Raw genomic sequence first — 20836 nt, 5'->3', positions numbered from 1 at the left:
CTCATCTCCCTGAGCTGTGTGCTCCTGGGGGTCGTCCAAGGAGCTGTTCCTATTCCCAAAACATTCACCTCTTCCTCCTGCTTCCCCTTGGCACATGGCTCTTATGTTGGCCAGATGTGTTCTGTGACTCTTTGCTGTGCAGTAGTTTTCATTGAGGAGGTGTTTTGAGCACTTGAGTTCTGCCCTTAGAACTCCTCCCATAAATGGTGTGAGAGAAGGGGAGCAATGCTGTGCAGATGTCCTGGTTTACATACAAGACCAAAGCCTTAGGAGATTTCTCTTCCTGCCAAGCAGCCAATCACCTGCCCTGTGAGCAAGGAAAGTATGTTACTGGTGCTTGTGTTAACTGGTTAGAAACTGGATAATTTCAAGAAAAAAAGAAAAATATTAATTATGTCAGATAATTTTGGGTTCAAAGGATTTGGAACTATATAAACATATATTTACACGTCTGGTTTTGTATCCGACATACACATATATATTTGTGTGTGTGTATGTATTTTTAAGCCAGCTCACCTAAGCTGCGAGAGTAAAGTAGAAATGCCCCTTCCCCACCTGTGTTTTTAGTCCCCCCTTGAAATGCATGTGTTTTTGCACAATTATATAACAGTGCTACTTTTGGATAAAACTGGGCTTAGTCAAGACGAATGCGTGCAGAGAATGTATGAGAAATCTTGGAAGTGCTGCTGCTAATAGAGATTTGTCAGTTTCTAGAGTGAGTTTATCCCACTACTTTGCTGCTATTAAAGAATCTCCTATTTCATAATTTCCCCTATTACCCATAAATGCAGCCGAGTTAGAACTGAGTCCCAGCCTTTTTTCTCCTTCTCTCTCCCACCTTGGCTCATTTCCTTCTCTCTCCCTCCTTGATTTCTCCCTCTTTAAATTTGAAGACGCCTCAGCTGCCTCCCTATTTCCTTCTTCTCTCACCTTCCAGGTCCTGTTTCCCAGACCTTCTTCTTTCCTTATAAAACCCTTGATAACATATTTTGCCCTTAAGGCTTTGTTGTGTCCTTGTTTTTCTACCTTCTGGGTGCTGGGGTGAAGGGGTGGCTTTGAGGAGCACACCCTGCTCCCTTTGCTCAAGAAACCAGCATTACAATGATCCCAATCTCCTGCTGCTGAGGGCTTCCTTAGCCTCTTGCTGAAATGGAAAATACCCAGGAAGCTTTTCCTTTCTGGAGATTAGAATGCTTTCCACAAGTCCTTGAGATGTGACCATGATGGTTAAAAACCCACAGTGCAAATGAAGCTTTCCTCCTTCTTTCCCCAACTCCATGCTCTGTCCTTTCCCTAACACTATCATCTCAACAACTGCTAAGGAAACCTTTCTGCTCTTGTCAATTGGCAATGCAACTGCTTTTACATTCTGTTTTCAAATAGGTTTTAAACTCAGGCTCTGCCCATGCTAGGGATTGCAAGTTTTGAGGAAACTCCCCAGCAGTGGAAGCCTGCAGCAGCCCCAGGTGTGACCAGGAAAAAACAAAAAAAACCAAAAAAACAAAACAAAACAAAAAAAAACACAAAAAACCCAAAAACAAACAACAAAACAAAAACAAACAAACAAACAAACAAACAAACAAAAAAAAACAAAAAAAGAAAAGATGGGTGAGTAATGATAAAAAAAGGAATTTAAAATTACGAAGAAAAACTTCTTTTCGGTAATTGTGTTTGAACTGGGGAGGGCCCCCCTTCACAGACGTTTTGAAGGATCTCCATTGAAGGATAACACACCTTTCTCATGACTTTTGGAGTGTCTAAGTCACTAGGCAGGAAACCGCGGTTTTCCTCTAATTTCGTGTTTAAATGGAAGGAGAATGGCTTTATGGTGCTGTTGTATGGGTTTGAATTGAGGGAAAGCTCCAATTTACCGATCTTAAGGGTCAAATGCCGGCAGACTCCCAGCAGCGCCGGACGCCCCCAGCCCCAGCGTCGCGCTGTCTTGCCCTGCCCCTGCCCTGTTGCTGCAGAGCATGTGCTGAAAACATTCCGAAACAGCTACCGCGGGTGCTGCTAGTTACTTTTTCACAGGTAGAAAACCTGGAGAGTGCTTTCCAGGACACGAGCGGTCGATCTCATGTTGAGAACAATCCGAGGCACCTACCCCGGGTGCTGCTAGTTACTTATTCACCGGCTCCACTGGGAGATTGCTTTGCCGGACAGGAGTGGCCGAGCCCCCGCTCCGCCCCTGCGCCTCGCTGCTGGGTCAAAAGTACCAAAACCCGCTACGGCCCCTCATCCCCCGGAGCCGGGAGCGGCTCCAGCACAGGTACGACCCCGCTCGGTTGTGCCCCAGCCCGGGCTCGCTGCGGCCGGAGGGGCCGCGCTCAGGGGAACGGGGCGGTTCTGGCGAGTTCCTTGCGCCGGCTTCCCCCGTGTGCCCCTGGCCTGAGCTGGCGGAGGGAGCGGCTGCCCGCGGTCTCCTCCTTGCCGCGGATCGCTGGCGACGAGCCGGTGCCGCAGCAGCGATGGCTCATCCCGGTGGCTCTCGCTAGCCCGGAGGTGGCTGCTCCGTGCCCGGCACAGTTTGGGCCGTGGCGCCCCGGGCTCGGCGCCGCTGCTCAGGCGGGAGGTGTCCCTGCCCGGCTCCCGCACGCTGCGCTTGTCTCCGCGGGTGCTGTCGCAGCGTCCGGGCGGCGGCGAAATAAATCGTGATTTTAAAGAGTTAAGGTTGTTGCCAAGGGTTAGAAGCAGTTCATATTGATCAGGGTGGAAGTGAGAAAAACAAACGATAGATTAATGATGATTGGATGCTTCAGCTAGTGCTACTAGAGGTATTGTTTGCCAGTATGAGGTTGTTTCAGTTTTCGTTATGGAACGAAGTGGAGTAAGTGAACTGTTATAAGAACAGATAGAAAGCAGTAGAACAATGGCTAATATCTGGACTTTATAGCAATCCATCACGAAGCAGGGGATATTCCGGATTGTGTCAGGGAGTCACGGAGACCTGGTGAAGACTTGCCTTACTTCATCTTCCAAGAGCCAATTCGAGGCCGCCGACCCAATTCAAGAAAATAGCACACCCATGATGGACTATTCGCCTCATTCTAGTACAGAGGGGAAATGGGAGGTGCTGGGATTATGCATATGTATGGAATGTAAGATTTTGGGAAATAGTTAGAGGGCAAGGAACCTTGTACGGGGCTGCCACCCCTTACAGGGAATCCCCCCCGTGCAGCCCGCCGGCGTCTTAACAAGCACAGCACTTTGTAGCTTTGACTAGTTAGAGAGAGTTTGTCCATGAACCTATCGGCTGAAATGCGGTGACTGCGGTCGGCGAGGTGCTGCTGGGCTGATAGACAGACAGCTCGGGTGAGTGACGCCCTCCGGCCGTCCCGGGACATTCCTGAAGTGAGGGCTCCACCGCCCGGACTGTTCATCCAGCAGCACACAAGGACTCCTGACTGCTGAAACTCGGGACAGAACCGTGTGTTTAAAAACTGAAACAGTATTAAACGGGGATCTGTAAGGCGTACGCGTGGTGAGGAAAGGCCATTGGGAAGGCGTGGGACGCGTCCCTGCACAAGCTGTGCCTGTGCCGTGTCCCTGAGAGCTGCCCGCTGCATTTGGTGTCGGGGCTGTTGTGCCGGGCTCGGCCTTTGGCTGCCGCCAGAGCGGGATTTTGCCATTTGTTGTGCCGTAAAGGGCTCAGTTTGCTGCCAATTCGGGGCTAGCACTTTTAAGGGCAAACCCTTGTCTATGGTCATTATGCTGCTGTGAATGTATCGTGGCTCTGAGAGGGGTTGTGAGGAAAAGAAAGCCCCCTCCCCACCGTGGTGTGTGGTGTGTGTACTTCAGCTGACCTGGAATCCTTTGGGGGGGCTTTAGTACAGGGTGTTTGTGAGTGTTTCCCGCGGGAATAATCAGGCTGTGATGCTGGTTTGCGTGGAAGAGATGTTCGTTTGCGTGTCAGTGAGTGACGGAGACTCGTGTGCCTCAGACCTGTCGTGTCTTTTTGATGTAACATTGCCATCTTGAGTTAAAAGTTGGTAGGATTTTTTGGGAGCTGAGACATGGACGTCTTTGAAGAAAATTAGTACAGACAAAGGACAGGAACGATTTAGCAGGGCAGAGTGAAAGCGTTTAATAAGGGCTTAGTGTGATTCCAGACACGGAGGTTGTGTTTGTAAATAATAAGGGTAACTTGTGTCTGAGAATCCAACCTAGGCACACGGAAAGAGGGAGTTCCCTTCCCTCAGTGGTTTGGGCTGGACTCGTGGGAGTTTGTGAATTCAGTCAACTGGTGGATGGACAGGAGAAATGCAAAACTATATTTTGAAGGTTTATATCAAACATCTGCTGGAAAAGTGGTGGGTTTGGACTGGGAACAACCGGCTGTAGAGAATTTAGAAAGTCAAGAAGAGGTGAATGGAATAGTTTGTATTTGTGGGGAGTTTCCTGCAGTTTCTGGTGCATCTAGAGGCTGGCATGGTGCGTGGGTGCTATTGCAGTGTAAGATTTGCACGGGATGCTGTTCTTGTTCTTCTGCTAACTGTACAGAGTGTGCTCAGGGCCACCAGCTCCCTGATGGAGCTGATTTAGAACCAGAAATTTTAAAGCTGGTGTGTGGAAAGTCACACTGAGTACCTGAGCTGTGGCTGTGTGAGAGGAAGGCTGGGAAAGGGCTGTAAGGAGCTGTGGAGCTCGGTTTGGGTGGGAGAGAGACAGGAAGCAAAGGAGGAGATAATAAGAATTAGAGTGCTGGTTTTGTTGAGGGGAGGAGGAGTGATGGGAGCTAACCAAAGAAAAGAGATCTGAGGGAGGGATTCAACAACTAGTGGATTTATTTCTACGACAATCTACAGGAGACATTAAACACAAACTTCAGAATATACAGGGCCCGACATCCCAAGGTTTAGGGACTTGGCTAGAAGTGGCATGGAAAGATTTTAGCAGCTGGAAAGAAGGGTGCAAAGAAAGGATGAGGAAACTGGTAGCAGGAGGAAGGGAAGAAGAAGCAAAGGGAGGTGTAGACAAGAGCCACCAGGGCAGGGAGCAGCCCAGGCAGGGACAGACCAATGTGCACTGTGTGAGAAAACTGGACACTGGAGGAACCAGAGCCCACAAGGAGGAAAAGACGATGATGGAAGGGAAGAAGATCAGAAAGGGGAGGCAGTGGCTGCTTATGTTAAGGAAGGCTGAGGTGGACTGGGAGATCTTATTTACACATATTTATATCTTAGTAGTTTATGTAGTTTTGCCTACATTCACTTGAGATTAAAATGAACCAAAACTCCTCTTGTGCTTGTGTCTCCCCAGTTTGGGGATTATTGGGGGTTTTTGACAAAGATGTTCAAATTCTTTATTGCACTTGAACTTTTCAAAATTGTTTTTGGGGAATATGTCTTTGTTTTTTGGGCATATTCTAGACTTTGAGATTAGTTTTTGCTGGTTTAAGGTTTTGGGTTTATTACTTATTACTGTTAGCCTTGCACCTTTTACTTTGTTTGAAAGTTTTGACTTCGTTTATTGCAAAGGTGTTTTCTTTTCTTTTTGATTCTTGCAAGCATGGTAAATGTCAGGCATTTTTCATTGTTTTGGTTAGCTAATTTGGATGAACTATTCTTTATTTTTAATTTTTTGTTTTATTTCCTTCCTTTTCTGGAAAATTTTAAGTAAATTCTTTCACTTACTTTAAGCATTCTTTACTTAGCTAATTGTTGTGATAGGTGTATTTAAGTGCTTTTCTATGCACTTTTGACAATGAGGTGAAAATTGTTTTGTGTTTCAACATTTTTTATTTTAAAACACATATTATAATAGATACTACAAAGCTTATGCTGACTAGTATTAATATTACAATTACAGGGTGCTATAGTGTGTATAAAATTCTAGTTTTGTTTCTTGACTATTTAAAGAGTATCTCATTAGTGATGACTTGTGTTTTGTTTTAGTGTTTGTGTAACTTTGTTCTTTTTGCATTATGATAGACAGGAACTAGAGATTTTGTCTATTTTTTTCAATTTTCTGTAAGATTTTAGTCAGGTTTTGACGTTTGATTGATTGTCTTATTGTAAGGTTTATTTTAATAGTAGGCAATAATTTGTGATACATTGTGTAATTACATCTTATTAGTTGGTGGGATACAACGGGTGTAAAATATGAGAAGTCACATCCAACAATTTTAGAAAATTGATAAATACAAAAATTAGAGTGATTCTTCTCAGATAAAGTTACATAATTGTTCTTATCTATTTTTATGAAAGCACAAGCAGTTTTTAGGCATGCACAGCCTTAGCTGATATATACTGATATATGATATAAACACAGTTTTTTGACTAGTATTTGGGTGAATTTTAAAATGACAGACTCTTTGTTTAGTGTCTAGACATATATGATGGGCATTGAGTGTATTACTTCTGCAAATAGGTTCTTCCTAGTTTTGGGTTATATAAGATTTTAGGTTTATAGTTTGCTATTTTTTATTTACTTTTTGGGCTTATATTTTATGTTTTGAGGGGTGGAGCATTGTCTACTTATGGTTTAGTCTTAGTGCAATAATGGGGTGAATGACATGAATTGTGGCATTACAGACAGAAAGCACAAAGGCACTGGTCACATTATTCATGGGATCATAGGTGAAGTTCATTAGGATCTACCACGAATGGAACTTTTTTCAAAATTTGTGTCATTATTTTAAATTACTTGTCGAGTTTTAATTTGAAAAGTTCCTTTTTTTTTTTTTTCTCTTATGATTAAAGTAGGTATTGACTGTATCTATAACTGTGCTTGGATACAGCTGAGAGTTAAAGATAAATTATCTTGAGCTATATGGAGTGCATTTATTATTAGCTTATGGTCTTGGTCTTTTGCTTTTTCCTATTTTGGTAACATCTTTGAAATTTGCTATTGCTTAGTTCTCAACATGAATAGGGATGACTGTAGGGGTTTTATTAGTTTTCTCAAATTATTATTGCATGGCTAGTTTATTCATTAATATTTTTAATTGATTATATTTGAAACTCTTAGTCTTGTTTTTAATATTTTAGTGAGGGTTTTTTATTTTTGCTTTTGAAATGTGCTTCCTTTTGTAGCTATGTTGTTTACCCTTTAAAGGATCTGTTTAGGAAAGAAGTGTAGACTGGCTGAACTTTGAGATATTAATTTGCATTAGCAATTCAGCACGTTTGAGAGATCGCTTTGGATTAAACAATATTTCATATTTCTAATATTACTTCTAATTACATATGGATCATCTTCATAGATTTTAGGTTTTAGCTTGGGTGGTGTGGTCTGGGTTTGAGACCTTACAGTCTAGTTGCTGCAGGGATGACATGTATTTTAAATTTGAATGAGAGTCCTGTAGTATTTTGGCCCTAAAGACACATTATCCTAGTTTGAATTTATGACAGTGCTAGTGGGAAAGGTTGTGGCCAGGATAAATTAGCAAATTAAAATTTGTTGTTTGATTAAATGATTAATTTTTTACCTGGCTAACATTCTGAGGGTGATATGGAGTGTGAAGCTTTCAATTTATGACCAGATGATTGTTGGTTTGCTGCATTATTTTTGAGATAAAATGTGGCTCTTTATCTGAGGACATGAAGGTTGGAACTTCAAAGTGAGGTATTATCTTTTGTGATTGTACTTTTGTTACTTCTTGAGCTTTTGCAGGTTTGGTGGGGAAAGCTTTTGTCCATCTTGGAAAGATATTTGCTAGCACTAGCAAATATTGATACTCCCCTTTCCTTGGAAGTTTGGAAAAATTAATTTGCTATTGTTGCCCAGGCCCTTGGGCTTTTCTGATTTTATCAGGTTTTGGTCTGGGGATGGTTTTGGGTTTAGTTTGGAGGCAAAGATCACACTGTTGAGTCACTTGAGTGACAGTGGCATGTAATTATTTAGCAACAATTCTTTTAATTAAGTAGTTATAAAAGGCTTTGACTTCTTAGTGGGTTTTTTTTGGTTTTTTTTTTACTAGTGACTCTAATAATTTAGAGGGGATGACTAGCTTTTTTCTCCTTTTTTTTAGTAACAGCCCATCTCATTTAGTTATAGATTTTTTTTTAAATTTTTAATTAGTTACCTACCTATATTTTTTATATATTGGCTTATTTTTAGGGGAAATTTGGCTCTTTGGAATTAAGGCTTTTTTAGTTTTTACTTTACATTTTGTTTCTTCTTTTGCTTCTCTGTCTGCTAGCTCGTTTCTTTCCTCTAATTTTGAGATTACTTTTTGGTGTGCCCTAATGTGTATGATTGTTACTTTTTGTGGTGGCTGAAGTGCTTCTAGTAGTTGTATTATTTCTTGTGTATGTTTGATGGGGGGTTTTTTTGTGAATTTAACTCTCATCTTTTTGTTTTTCTAAGTGGCTTTGTGTTTAGGAACCACTTTAAATGCATGTCTTGAGTTTGTATAAATGTTTGGGGTTTGTTTTTTTGGGTTTTTGTTTTTGGTTTTTTTGTTTTTTGGTTGGTTTTTTTTTTTTTTTTTTTTTTTTTTTTTGTTTTTTTTTTTTTTCTATTTCTAAGGCACAGGTTGGAGCAATTATTCTTGCATTTTGTGTAGAGGTGCTTGCTGGTAAAGGTCAGGACTCTATAACCTTTTTTAGGTGATAACTGCCTACTTAGCATGTCGCTTTCCACTGATGACGTAGCTGCTTCTAGTAGTGAACTAGATTTTTGCATTATTAAGAGGTGTCTTTTAGGTTTGGGTGGCTGGAGTAGGTGGCTTCGATGGTTTCTGGGTAGTTATGGTGTATTGGTTTCTTTTGGTTTTCACTGAGGAAGGAAGCTGCGTTGACCATGTTAGTTATTAGTATTTCTACATAGTCTTGTTTTGCTCTAATGGCTTGGTATTTTAGGAATTTTTGTGGGGAAAGCCGGTGGTAACTCTTTTCTTTTAGCACTGTGGACATTGTGTAAGACACTAGCACAGTCATGTTCTGGCCCAAGGTGAATTTGGGTGCTTCTTGGATGTTTAGCACAGCTGTTGTTACAGCTCAGAGTCATCCTGGCTGCCCTTGGCCGTCACTGCTGCCCAGTAAGCAACTGCCCTTTGTTATGGGCCCAGATCTTGGGCTAGTATTCTTAGGGCAATTTTTTGTTTATTATGGGAAAATAGGAAGAATGGTTTATTTACAGTTGGTAGTCCCAGAGCTGGGGCTGACATAAGAACCTTCTAAAGTTGGTCAAAGGCTTGTGTGGCTTCTTTTGTCTATTGAAGGTCTTTGTTCCTAGTTGCAATGAGAGCAGTGGTTTCACAAGGAGTTTATAATTACAGATTTACAATTACAATTACATAATTACAATTACAATTACATAATTACAATTTACAACTACTTTGTCATTCTTAAAAAGGTTTGCAGTTCCTTGATTGTCTCAGTCTTTGGAGTTTGGCATATTGCTTCTTTACGATTTTGCCTCAAGCTCCATTGTCTAGCAGTGATTTTGTATTCTAGGTAGATCGCTTTTTGTTTCACTACTTGAGCTTTTTCCTTTGATACTTTGTAATTTTGGAGTTTCAGAAAATTTAGGAGGTTTACTGTCTAGGCCACTGTCACAGTGTGCCAACCTTAATCTATGTAATTTCTTTTAGAGACAGGACCCAGGAGTACAGACAAGGCAGGCTCAAAACTTCAAAGGGTACAAGAAGAAATTTATTAATAACACAAAAACAATTCAGGGTAAGATTCCTAGATTATTCCCTCCTCCGCTTTCCTTCATTCCACATTCCTTAACAACAACATACAGAGAACAGTCAGTTATGTACTTAAATGATCATTCCAGGTCTCTTAAGAGAGAAAGTTCCTTTTTGGAGTTTAAGCTTAGGGGGTGTCTTCACCTTTACAATCTACATTTGCCCAGGAAAATATTGCAGAGTATGACTCTCCTCGCATTTCCACAGTCCTTCCTGAGCTGTGCTATGGGTTATGCTACACACTTGGAGTACCACTTTGAAAGGCAGGCTGCTGAAAAGCAAAATTCTCTTCATCTCCTTCTCTAGCAAATGTCATATTCCAGTCCCAAAACAGAGAGCTCCATTTCCCCGAGGCAAAAAGTCTTCTACTCAGGCATCTAAACCTCCCCATGTACATTTCACAGTTTAAAGGAATTTTGGTGTAGTCACTGTCCCCTTAACCCACAAAAAGGTTTTCAGCTACTGATCAGTTGCATCTTTTCAATCTCTTCCCACCAGGAACTTTCTCTTCATTCCGCCGACCTCTGTACTCTCCACGGTTTATTCCTTCTCATTCAGGGGAGCTCAGGAGATGGAGAATCTTATGCAGGCATTAAGAAGTTAAAATTGTATCCAGATGGTGAAGAAGCCACATGGGCAGCTGGAGGCCTCTTCTGCCACGGTGAGAGCCGGAGCCAAGGGAGCCGGGGCCGCCAGGCAGGGCCGGGGCCGCCCGGAGCCGGGGGCTCGGGGGGTCGGGGGGCCGGGACCCTGCGGCCGGGCCAGGACCCCACCGAGCCGGGGCCGGGCTGCCAGGCCGAGCCCGGAGCCGGGCCCGGGGCCGAGCCCTTTCCTTTCCCTGCGGCGATCCCAGCCCTCCCCGCTGGCCCATGAAACCGACACAGCCGCACACACTTTTTTGGTTGGGTGCCTATTAGGAGGTCATTTATGTACTGCAACAGCCTTTTTTCTCTTGGTGGGGCTTTGCAGGCCTTCAGGTCTTTTGCAAGTTTTTCTCCAAACACGGTGGGTGAGTTCTTAAAAGTTTGACGCAACTGTGTCTGAGTTGTGTTTTGTGCCTGCTCTTAGGGCTTTGCTATTTAAAGGCAAAATTTTTTTTGGCTGGCTTTGTCGAAAGGGAGGCAAAAGAAGGCATCTTTCAAATTTTAAATGGGAAACCAGGTTAGCTCAGGTGTTAAGCATGTCAATAGAGTGTATGGGTTGGCCACTATTGGGTGAGGATCTTTGGTTATTTTATTGATAGCTCGTAGATGTTATACTACTGGATGTGAGCCATTAGGTTTTTGAACAGGTAGAATGAGAGTGCTGAAATTAGATTGGCACTCTTTTAACAATTCTAATTGAAGGAAGTTCTTAATTATTGGGCTAATAACTTTTCAATTTTATTTTTTTAAGGGGCATTTTTTAATTTTAAGTGACGGTTTTCTTCAGTTAGATTAATGAGAGAGGTGCTTTTTTGCCATTTTTGGTGTATTAGAAGTCTATACTTTAGGAAATACTTGGCTTATTATACTTGCACAAATTTCCCCTTTAGTTTTGCTTGTTGTTAGTACTGAACTTCTACATATTTTTCATCATTTATTTTCAGGGTAATTACCCCACCCCCCTATTTTTTTTTGTAATATAATGATTACTTGTAATTATGCCAATAAATCTTTCCCTGAAAGTGTATCTGGGGACCTGGGCATATACAGAAACTTATGAACGCTGAATTGGGTTTCGTATTTATACTTTAAAGGTTTACAAAAATATGTTTTTTTACTTTGGCCAGTTGCCTTTTTCACTACTACATACTTATATTTAGTAGGTATTAAAACGTTAAGAATGAATATGTTGCCCTCATGTCAAGTAAAAATTCTACTTCTTTCTCTTTTTTCCTAGCTTCATTTTCTATAACAAGTGGATCTACTGCAGAAAGATTTACTGGTTTTCTTCAGGTTTTTTTTTTATATGTGTGACCATTAACGCCATCTTTTCTTGGTTGCCTTTTCCTTGGTTGTTTCGTTTTGGGCACTGATTTTTCTAGTGATTCTGGATGAGGTTTTATTCCCTTCCCATTTCCCAGCCTTTCCCGGGACTCTTTTTAACCAGCACCGCCGCTCCCACGGTGGCTCGGCCCAGCTCCATTAGTGACAGCGGGCAGAGGAGACCCGGCAGTGCAGCTTTTGATTCTGTTTGTTTTCTTCTCCTGATGCAGCTGCAGCAGCTCCCCAGCTGTGCCTCGGTGCAGCTCTGTCAGTGACAAGGGGCTCTGGCCAGGCGGGCTGAGCCAGGGCAGGGCCAGGGCAAGACACAGCGCAGCGCTGGCGGCGTCCGGCGCTGCTCGGAGCCTGCCGGCCTTGGCAGCTCAGGCACACAATGAACCCCAATGGGCGGCGATATCCAGCACCTGCTGTTTCTCCCCTCGTACCCTGGATGCATTTGACAGTTCTCCATTTCCTCCCTCAGAGCTGCAAAGCAAAATGCCCGCCTGCCCCGTGCCCATCCCCGCCCCTTCCCACCGCTCCAGCCTTGTCCCTCTTTCTCTCCCCTTTACTCTGCTCCACTTTCTCCTCCTCCTCTCCCTGCCAGCTCGCAGCAAAGACATTTCACCCCCTGGCACCAGCTGCCTCCTCTCACTCCAGGCACCTGCCCGTGAATCCAGAGCCGCCGTGGCAGCGGGTAATGGTGGGATAGGAGTGAATTATTGCAGGGATGATTGGGCTGGGCTGGGCCTGGCCAGGTGCCCGGTGCCAGCAAAACCGCTCTGTCCCTCTCCTGCTCAACAGAGGCCCCGGGAGAACAGAAGTTTCAGCTGCAGCTCCTGTCTTCTTCTGGGTGATGATGATGGCAGTGAGGAGAAAGAAAACACAGAGACTCTGTCCAGTCATTGATTCTTATTTACAAATTACCCAGTGAGATAAAAACATGAATCTGAAGCACTTCATCTGCACCTAGGAGAATTCAAGTTTTTTAACACAAAGTTTACAAGTAATCTGCACATAGAGCTCACCTGTTCAATCTGAAAAATATAAGCAATATTCTTACTATATTTTTATTATGTCTAAAACTTTGGCTTTTGAGCTCTCACTGACACATATTTCTGAGAGTTGTTTTTGCTTTTAAACGCTCACCCAAACTTGTTTTTCACACTCAATACTACGGTTTTTACTTCTTAAGGCACTTAAAATACATTCTTACTTTAACTTACATACTTAGGATTACACATCTATTTCATGCAGGAGTGGCTTAATATACTTTTGTCCATCCCAAGGTTTTAATTCAATCCCTGCACTCTGATCTCTCTCTCTCTCTCTCTAGAATTTACAGAGGCCTCTGTTTCACACACTCCAACACAGAGGGATGGGGGTTACAGTCACATCGTGCCACTGCATCACCCCCAGGGAGACAAATCCTTGCCCTGCTCCAGCCTGGCTTCCCTCCCACAGCAGAGAAATCAGATGCTTTGCAACAGACAGACAGAGAGACAGACAGAAAGAGAGACAGAGACAGAGCGTTCTTCACACTCAGGTGCCCAATGCCAAAGTGGGATTCCTTGTCAGCATGTGTCACCTTTTGTTCTTTTTCCTCTTTCAAGGGCAGTGCAAAAGTCTCACCTTCAGGCCACTTGCTGATGATTTCCAAGAGTCCAGGGCCATTTGGATTTCCTATTCCAGCTTGTTGTGCAATGAGGGCAATCCATGCACTCCAGCTAGCATGGCTGGCAGGATGGGTTGCAGAGACTTTTCCTTTGAACAGCCAGCCCAGCGCTGGCAGTGGGGATGAACAGGCACTGAGGTGACCCTGAGAGCAAGTGCAAGGCACAGGGTGCAGCTGAGAAAGGACAGCCCTGTGCCGGGCTGAGAGGGGAAGCTGGGACTGCCCAGTGTGGAGAAGCTCCTTTCTCCAGCCCCTGTTACAGGGGAGCTCGGGCCTTGCTGCAGAGATACGGCTGCGGATTCGAGCAGCTCTCACTCCTGAATTTCTCCTCAGCCAGGCACACACACTCGGAATTGCCCAGGACAGGAACCCTGCAGGGAGGAGCAGAGGCAGCGCTGGTTCGCAGGGGAACACGTTGTGCCCCTGTCCCCCCATGCCCTGCCCGGCTCCCCGGCACTCACCCGGAGCTGAAGCTGCTGCCGTCCCCCCACTGCAGGTGCTCGCCCCATCTGCGCAGCCCCACCCAGTAATCGCCGTTCCCGCGGAGGCGGAAGAGCAAATCCTGCCAAGGAGAGAGCAGTGGCAGCTGCCCCGGCCCCTCGGGGGGACACGGCCCCGGGGCTCCTTCCCTGCAAGGCCCCGGCACAGGGCTGCAGCCCCAGCCCCACCAGCACCCAGCCCGGCCCACCAGCACCCCCAGGCTCCCCTCAGCCACCCCACAGCGCCCGCAGCCCCTCACTCACCATTGCCTCATCCTTGACAATGGCCAGGGAGGCCCCGAGCTCCGAGCACCGCTCCTCAGCCTCATCCCAGGTGCCTTTATCCCTTGAGAAGTAGTAGCAGTCTCCATTGTATCCAACCCAGCCAGAGGGACAGCCCAGAATCCACAGAGGAGTCGCAGGTGGAACTGGAACCTGTGGTGCTGCAGGGGGAAGAGGAGAAGGTGTGAGGATTGCCCTGTGCAGGGAGCAGGGACCCCGCTCTGCCCCGAGGGGCTGGGCCCAGCCTGCTGCCCCTCCCTTACCTGACTGCACAGCCAAGGCCACCGCCAACGCCAGCAGCAGCAACAGGAGCAGGATCAGCACCAAGATGTGCACGGGATGGCAGCTGAACCACTGGCCTGGAGCAGGAAAGAGCTGCTGGCTGCCAGAAGCACAGCCGGCCCTCGAAGCTGCTCCCCCAATGGGCGGGGAGCACAGGAGGGAGCTCTCAGCCTGTCTGCTCCTCCCTCAGCTGCAGCCAGAGAGCCAAGAGGCTGCACACAGGCAGGGACACAGCTGTGGGGACAGCCAGGGACACCGGGCTGGGGACAGGCTGCAGCAGGAGAGCTGCACAGCCTTGGGGGCAGCTGCGGCTGCCGCTTGCAGCCACTGCTGGGGCCGAGCGCAGCACGAGGCCTCTTCCACACATCGGGAAACAGCCACACACCTGCCAGCCCTGTCCTTGCCAGCTGACACTGGCCCTCCCTAGAGGCCACAGGCGTGGCCCTGCACTCACCCGGCAATCTTCTGAGGATGCTTTTGTGCCCATGGCCGGTTGCTGATGTGCCCTGGGGATCCAGGGGCTCTGTCACGCTGCCATCGCTGCTCCAGATTCCATTCTCCACATCTTCACTCACTGCACGCTCACAAGTGACATTCTTCTGCTTATGAGAACGTGGCTTCTTGTGCCTCTGGCAAGTGTGTCAGCCCAGTTGCTGCTCCCTCCTGGAGATGCAGGAGCTCCTTCACAGGCCCATGAATGGAGCACAATTCACTCTGCTCCAGCTCACAGCCGGAATCTCTCTTCTTGGGAGAAAGAGCTCTGTCCTCCCGACACATCAGGAGTGCTCTAAAAGCCTTTTGGAGATCGGCCTCGGGAACAGCTGCACACCGACGGGGATGGCCCCTGGACAGGGACATGGTGACAGGTCCCGGCTGGTCCCGGCCCTGAGGGACACCGAGGCTCAGGAAGGCGCTGCCAGCTCAGTCCCGCGCTGTCCCCGCTGCCCGGACGCTGCGGCAGCACCTGCGGAGACAAGTGTAAGAGTCGGTGCCAAGTTTTCCCTGCTCTGCCTCTCGACCATCCCCAGAGACTGGGCCCCGAGATTGCTCCCCTTGCCCTGACCCGGAGCTCCGGCCTGGCCCAGCTGATGCTTGCGGCCCAAGGGCTGTTTGTAGCTGTGCCTGGTGCTTGCCATGGGACGCTGCAGGGTGCTGCTTATCGACCCTGTCCCGCACCTGCGCCACGGGGCCACCATCTGCACACACAATAGTCCATAAATCTCCCCACCTTTCGGCCAGAGGCCACTCGCTTTGGGAAAAGGCTATAAAAAGTGACTTTCCTAAAAAGACTTGGAGATCTCTTTCTCCCCAAAGGATTGAGGACGCCTCTCGTCTCACAATGTCGGATGAGCACGAGGATGCGTCCTGTCTCTTGGTAGCCATATCCCATCCTTTTCCTCTCTCACCCTCTCTGTCCCTCTCACTCTCTCTCTCTATTGCAAAACTTGATTGTTAGCATACAATAAACTGCATTAGTACTTTCTGCTAAACAAACCTGAGTCTCTTGCCTTTTGTCTTTTGCACCCTGGGGTTGAACGAACCATCACGACTCCCGCTCGGGTTGAGCAGATCGTGACATCAATTGGCATCATGGACAGACAGAAGGGTGTCTGACAGACAGAAGGGTTCATGATAGACAGGAGGGTTTCTGACAGACAGGAGGGTGTCTGACACACAGAAGGGTTTCTGACAGGAGGGTTTCTGACAGACAGGAGGGTTTCTGAAAGACAAGAGTGTGTCTGACACACAGAGGGTTTCTGACAGACAGAAGGGTTTCTGACAGACAGGTGGGTCGCTGGTTGTGTGGAGTCTGTAAAAGGGCAAGGACATCTTGCTCCAGCTGTACCTAGCTGGACACCTCGACAGGGTGAGCCAGACTAGAAAGCAAGGGGGGCATTTCAGATTTCCTGCAAACTGCACACACCATGGTGAAAAGCATCCCTACACTCGTTTGAGGATTCTGTCTTCAGAAATTCACTAAAGATCTCTTGGTGCAGAAGGCAGAACTCTGCTGTTCTTGTTCTTTCTTACTGTATGAATGTGAACTGACCTCACTGAGTTAGGGAGGTCACTGCACAGGCTGAGGAGTGCATGTGTAGCTCTGTATATGTGAACTCACCTCTCCTAAAAATTAGGGGGGGAAAAACCTGCACAGGCTGTGTGTCTGCCTGTCCTGAAAATAAGGGGGAGAAAACTGCATTGGTTGTGTGTGCATGTGCACTGACCTTTCCTAAGAAGTTAGGAGGGGGTACTGTGCAGGCTGTGTGTCTACCCTGCCCAAAATAAGGGGGTAAAACTGCATTGGGTGTGTGTGCATGTGTACTTTTCCCTTTCCCAAAAAAAACTGTGCAGGCTGTGTGTCTACTCTTCCTGAAATAAGGGAGGGCAAACTGCATTGGGTGTGTGTGCATGTGCACTAACCTTTCCTAAGAAGTGTCTACCCTGCCCAAAATAAGGGCCTTGTGGACAGCAAAAGCTCTGTGTGTAAATAAGTGCTGTTCTCCCTTGAGTGGCTTTACTTTCCTTCTTTCAAAATGACTGAAAATCATAGTGCAAAAGATAAAGCTGCATTTTTTTGCTTTGCTAGCTAAGTATAATGCCAGAGCCTCCCAAGAGGGAGAAGATTGGGTGCACAGTAACTGGTTTAATTTAGAAAATGTGATTGATAGGATACATTCTTTGCAACATGAAACAAAATTCAAACTGGGCAGAAATAAAACCACTCTCTGCTCAGTTTTGGGAGCCTCTCTTACAGCAGTTGTAGAAACTCCCTTTATGTGCAGAACTGAAGAAAGAGCAATTATTGACTCTCTACAAAATTTAGTGGAAATTTTGCAAAAACAATTAGATGAAAAAAGGAATCAGAATCATGCTTGGAGAGATGAGAATCATTCTTTAAGAGCTGCCCTAAGACAAGAACACACCAACACTTTAAAACACACTGATTCACCAAAAGAAACAGAAGAGAAAGAAACTAATCAAATATATCCTCAAAAAGAACTAACTCTGAGGAAAAACATTGGGGAACATTGCTGCCCGATCTTAAAACCTGTGGTTAAAACAGAATACAATTGTATCAATGATGAGAATTTTGACCCACAAATAACCACTACAAAAATCCTGTACACTGCTACTAAACTATCAGAACAGCAGCTAGTGGGTGCTGGGGACATGGGACATCCTTAACAACAGAAGCCAAACGTAAATTATGGTCCCTAACTCAGCACGCTGCTTTTTGGGCAGGCTGAGCCCTTTGGAATGGGGAGACCTTGTAGCTTTAGTTGGTACCCCTGACCAACCCCTAGAAAACATTCACAAAGCTGCCTGCTTGCAAATTATACATGAAATAAAATTCACTGGTGGCTATAAATCACCTATGCAATTACCTGTAAATGTAAAACAATACCCTCTTCCCTCTGGTGCCAAAGAAGGGATCAAACTGGTTATACAGGACTTGAGAAACTCCCCTGTATGGCCAATCCAAAAACCCAAACCTGACAATGGGGCTGTTTATCAATTTACTGATGATACCCTTGTGGGAGGAGATGAGATAGAAGTAGTGGGGGACAACCAGCAAAAATTAGTCTCCCATTTGGAAAGTCCTAACTTGCAAATTGTCTCAGAGAAAATTCAAAAACCTTCTGAGGAAGTGAAGCTTTTGAACACAGCCACTACTGGGACTGAAATCCTCAGTAATAGAAGGAACTGTAAAAAATCTGGCAATAACAGAAACTGAGAGCTTGAGTAGCAGCTAGACAAACCTGCCTCAGTAATTAAAGTAGCCTCTGCTTCCTGCCCCAAACAATCTTTGTTCACTAATTCTTTGTTCACTGATGTTTCTACTGAGCAAATTATTGCTGGGGGATGGGGTGGCTCTTGGGTTGGGCACTGATGGTTGTTTGGGGTGTTTTCCAGCCTGAAGTGTGGAGTGCCTCCTTTGTTGGCAACTACACTGACTCTTATGCTGTGTTTAGAGGAGGTACAGAGTGGATTCCTTCTGGGCACCAAAATGATTGGGAAGTTAAGAGAATTCCAGTCTGTGTTACATGCTGGACTGTTCCATCAGTTTAACCTCCTGCCTCTTCGTGGCAGATTCCATTGTGTTTACTTTTCACAGAATAATACCATGGAACTTGAGGATTAATTGCTGAATCCCACATGGAACCTGCACACAGTTACAGCACAGGACCTTACAGGTGGTGTTTTATTTTGTGAAGATTCAAAATCAAAATTGAACTGTTGTACAATTTTCCCATAAAATTATGTGTGGGAAAAACAATAGAAAATACTGAGGGGAACTCAATGTTAATGTTGTAACACCTACTACCCAACCACTGGTTATACTGAGCTTGAACATTTCTGAAATTGGACATTGGGTAATTCGGAAAACTGGCCAACAATAAATATTGTTTAATTCAGCATGGCCTTCTAAACAAGTCAAATTGCCAGTGCAAAACAATGTCTCAGTAATTCAGCCAGCTTGTTCACCTTCTCTAGGGGTGGACAAACAACCAGGTTGCAAAACCAGGAGGATCCTTTCAAGAAACAAACGAGACCTAACCGGTGTTGTGGGAACAAGATTGGGAATTTTGAATATTATTGATTAAGAAGTATTAATGAATAAATTGGTAACATCTCTCTAGCTCTCTGCTGTATCCAGGCTCAATTGTGGATGCAGTCAGTTGCTGCCTCAATTATACAAGAAGCCGAGGAAGCCACTTTTCCTACTGAAATTGGGAGAATAATTTGGGATAATGGCCATGATCTTGAAAATAGTTCCACTCCTGAGGAAAGCACTCCCCCAGCATAAACACAGCCACAGCCTTTGCACTGACCACATGCAAGGCTTCAGTACATTCAATATTCCCTATCACTGCACTAGGACTGAATCACCATGGAGCTGTTCTCTATCCTTTGAGCACAGAGAATGGACTCGGCAAATTGCTGAAAAGTAACAAACCATTAATTTGGAAACTTGCATTGCCTGGGAACAACAAGGGTTTATCTGTGAAAGTAATGCAATCAGAGCTCAAGATATTTCCTTAGACACAGAACAGAATGTCTGTAACTTTGAAAGTTGTCCAAAGGAGATTCCTGAAACACTGCTGGGGTATATGAGCAATGGCTGTGCATGCTTTAGAACTGCTTGTGATAGTATTTTCATACAAGATTTTGGTAGTGAATACTAAAAATCATTGAAATCTTTGTGTCTGTAACTTTACAAAAATTGCTGTTTTAAATTTGAAAATTGCTTGTTTTAAAATAGCTTATTTTAGTTGTGTTCCATTTTAAAATGAAATTAAGTATTTGATTTGTAATTTGAAAATTGCTTGTTTTAAAATTGCTTATCATGTTGTATTGCATCATGAATATTAAGACTGATTTTTAGTTATTATTTAATTATGTTGCATTTTCTTTAAGTATTCATTCAAACTGATTACTATATTTTCACCAAGAAATTATTATTATTAAATCAAAAAATTGAAATTGAAACATGGATTTAAATTATTTGCCTTTTGTAATCAGAAATCGAAATTGTTAAATTGATTAAAATTTATAAACATTGATTTAAATTGCTTACTTATCACTTTGTAATCATAAAATTAAACTGAAAATTGATTAACTGACGATTTTATTTTAATCAAGAAATTATTATTGTTAAATCAAAAATGGAAATTGAAAACTTATTAACATTGATTTAAATTTTTCATTTGTCTTTTTGTAATCAGAAATTGAAATCGATTTTTAAATTGATTATTTATTTTGTTTTCTCTCTCCTTTTACCTTTCCCTTATCTTTTTCCTGCTTTCCTATTCTGTCCAACACTCTGCCTCTGTTTTCTGGGATACGCTGCCAACTCCGACAGTCCTGAAGACTTCACCCCCCAGGAAGGAAGTGCTGCTGCCAATGATCCTGACTCAGGGGGGTGTAAGAGTCGGTGCCAAGTTTTCCCTGCTCTGCCTCTCGACCATCCCCAGAGACTGGGCCCCGAGATTGCTCCCCTTGCCCTGACCCGGAGCTCCGGCCTGGCCCAGCTGATGCTTGCGGCCCAAGGGCTGTTTGTAGCTGTGCCTGGTGCTTGCCATGGGACGCTGCAGGGTGCTGCTTATCGACCCTGTCCCGCACCTGCGCCACGGGGCCACCATCTGCACACACAATAGTCCATAAATCTCCCCTCCTTTCGGCCAGAGGCCACTCGCTTTGGGAAAAGGCTATAAAAAGTGACTTTCCTAAAAAGACTTGGAGATCTCTTTCTCCCCAAAGGATTGAGGACGCCTCTCGTCTCACAACGTCGGATGAGCACGAGGATGCGTCCCGTCTCTTGGTAGCCATATCCCATCCTTTTCCTCTCTCACCCTCTCTGTCCCTCTCACTCTCTCTCTCTATTGCAAAACTTGACTGTTAGCATACAATAAACTGCATTAGTGCTTTCTGCCAAACAAACCTGAGTCTCTTGCCTTTTGTCTTTTGCACCCTGGGGTTGAACGAACCATCACGACTCCCGCTCGGGTTG

The 20836-nt window shown here is 45.0% G+C and overlaps 1 protein-coding gene across 1 annotated transcript; it reads right to left on the bottom strand.

The window, feature by feature from the left end:
* Window positions 1-13208: 13208 nt before the first annotated feature.
* Window positions 13209-15099, bottom strand: LOC306805429 (uncharacterized protein; the record flags this gene model as incomplete). Its single annotated transcript, XM_079313166.1, has 6 exons — window positions 13209-13650; window positions 13741-13841; window positions 14023-14201; window positions 14304-14399; window positions 14777-14951; window positions 15010-15099. 6 exons carry the CDS (start codon window positions 15097-15099, stop codon window positions 13536-13538), a joined length of 756 nt encoding a protein of 251 aa, XP_079169292.1. The 3' UTR covers window positions 13209-13535.
* Between the last annotated feature and the right edge of the window lie 5737 nt (window positions 15100-20836).

This window comes from Erithacus rubecula, assembly GCF_903797595.1.
Source record: "Erithacus rubecula genome assembly, chromosome: 9".
NCBI classification, from domain to species: domain Eukaryota; kingdom Metazoa; phylum Chordata; class Aves; order Passeriformes; family Muscicapidae; genus Erithacus; species Erithacus rubecula.
The sequence above is the reverse complement of the archived record's forward strand: the minus strand, read 5'-3'. Positions and strand labels throughout refer to the sequence as shown.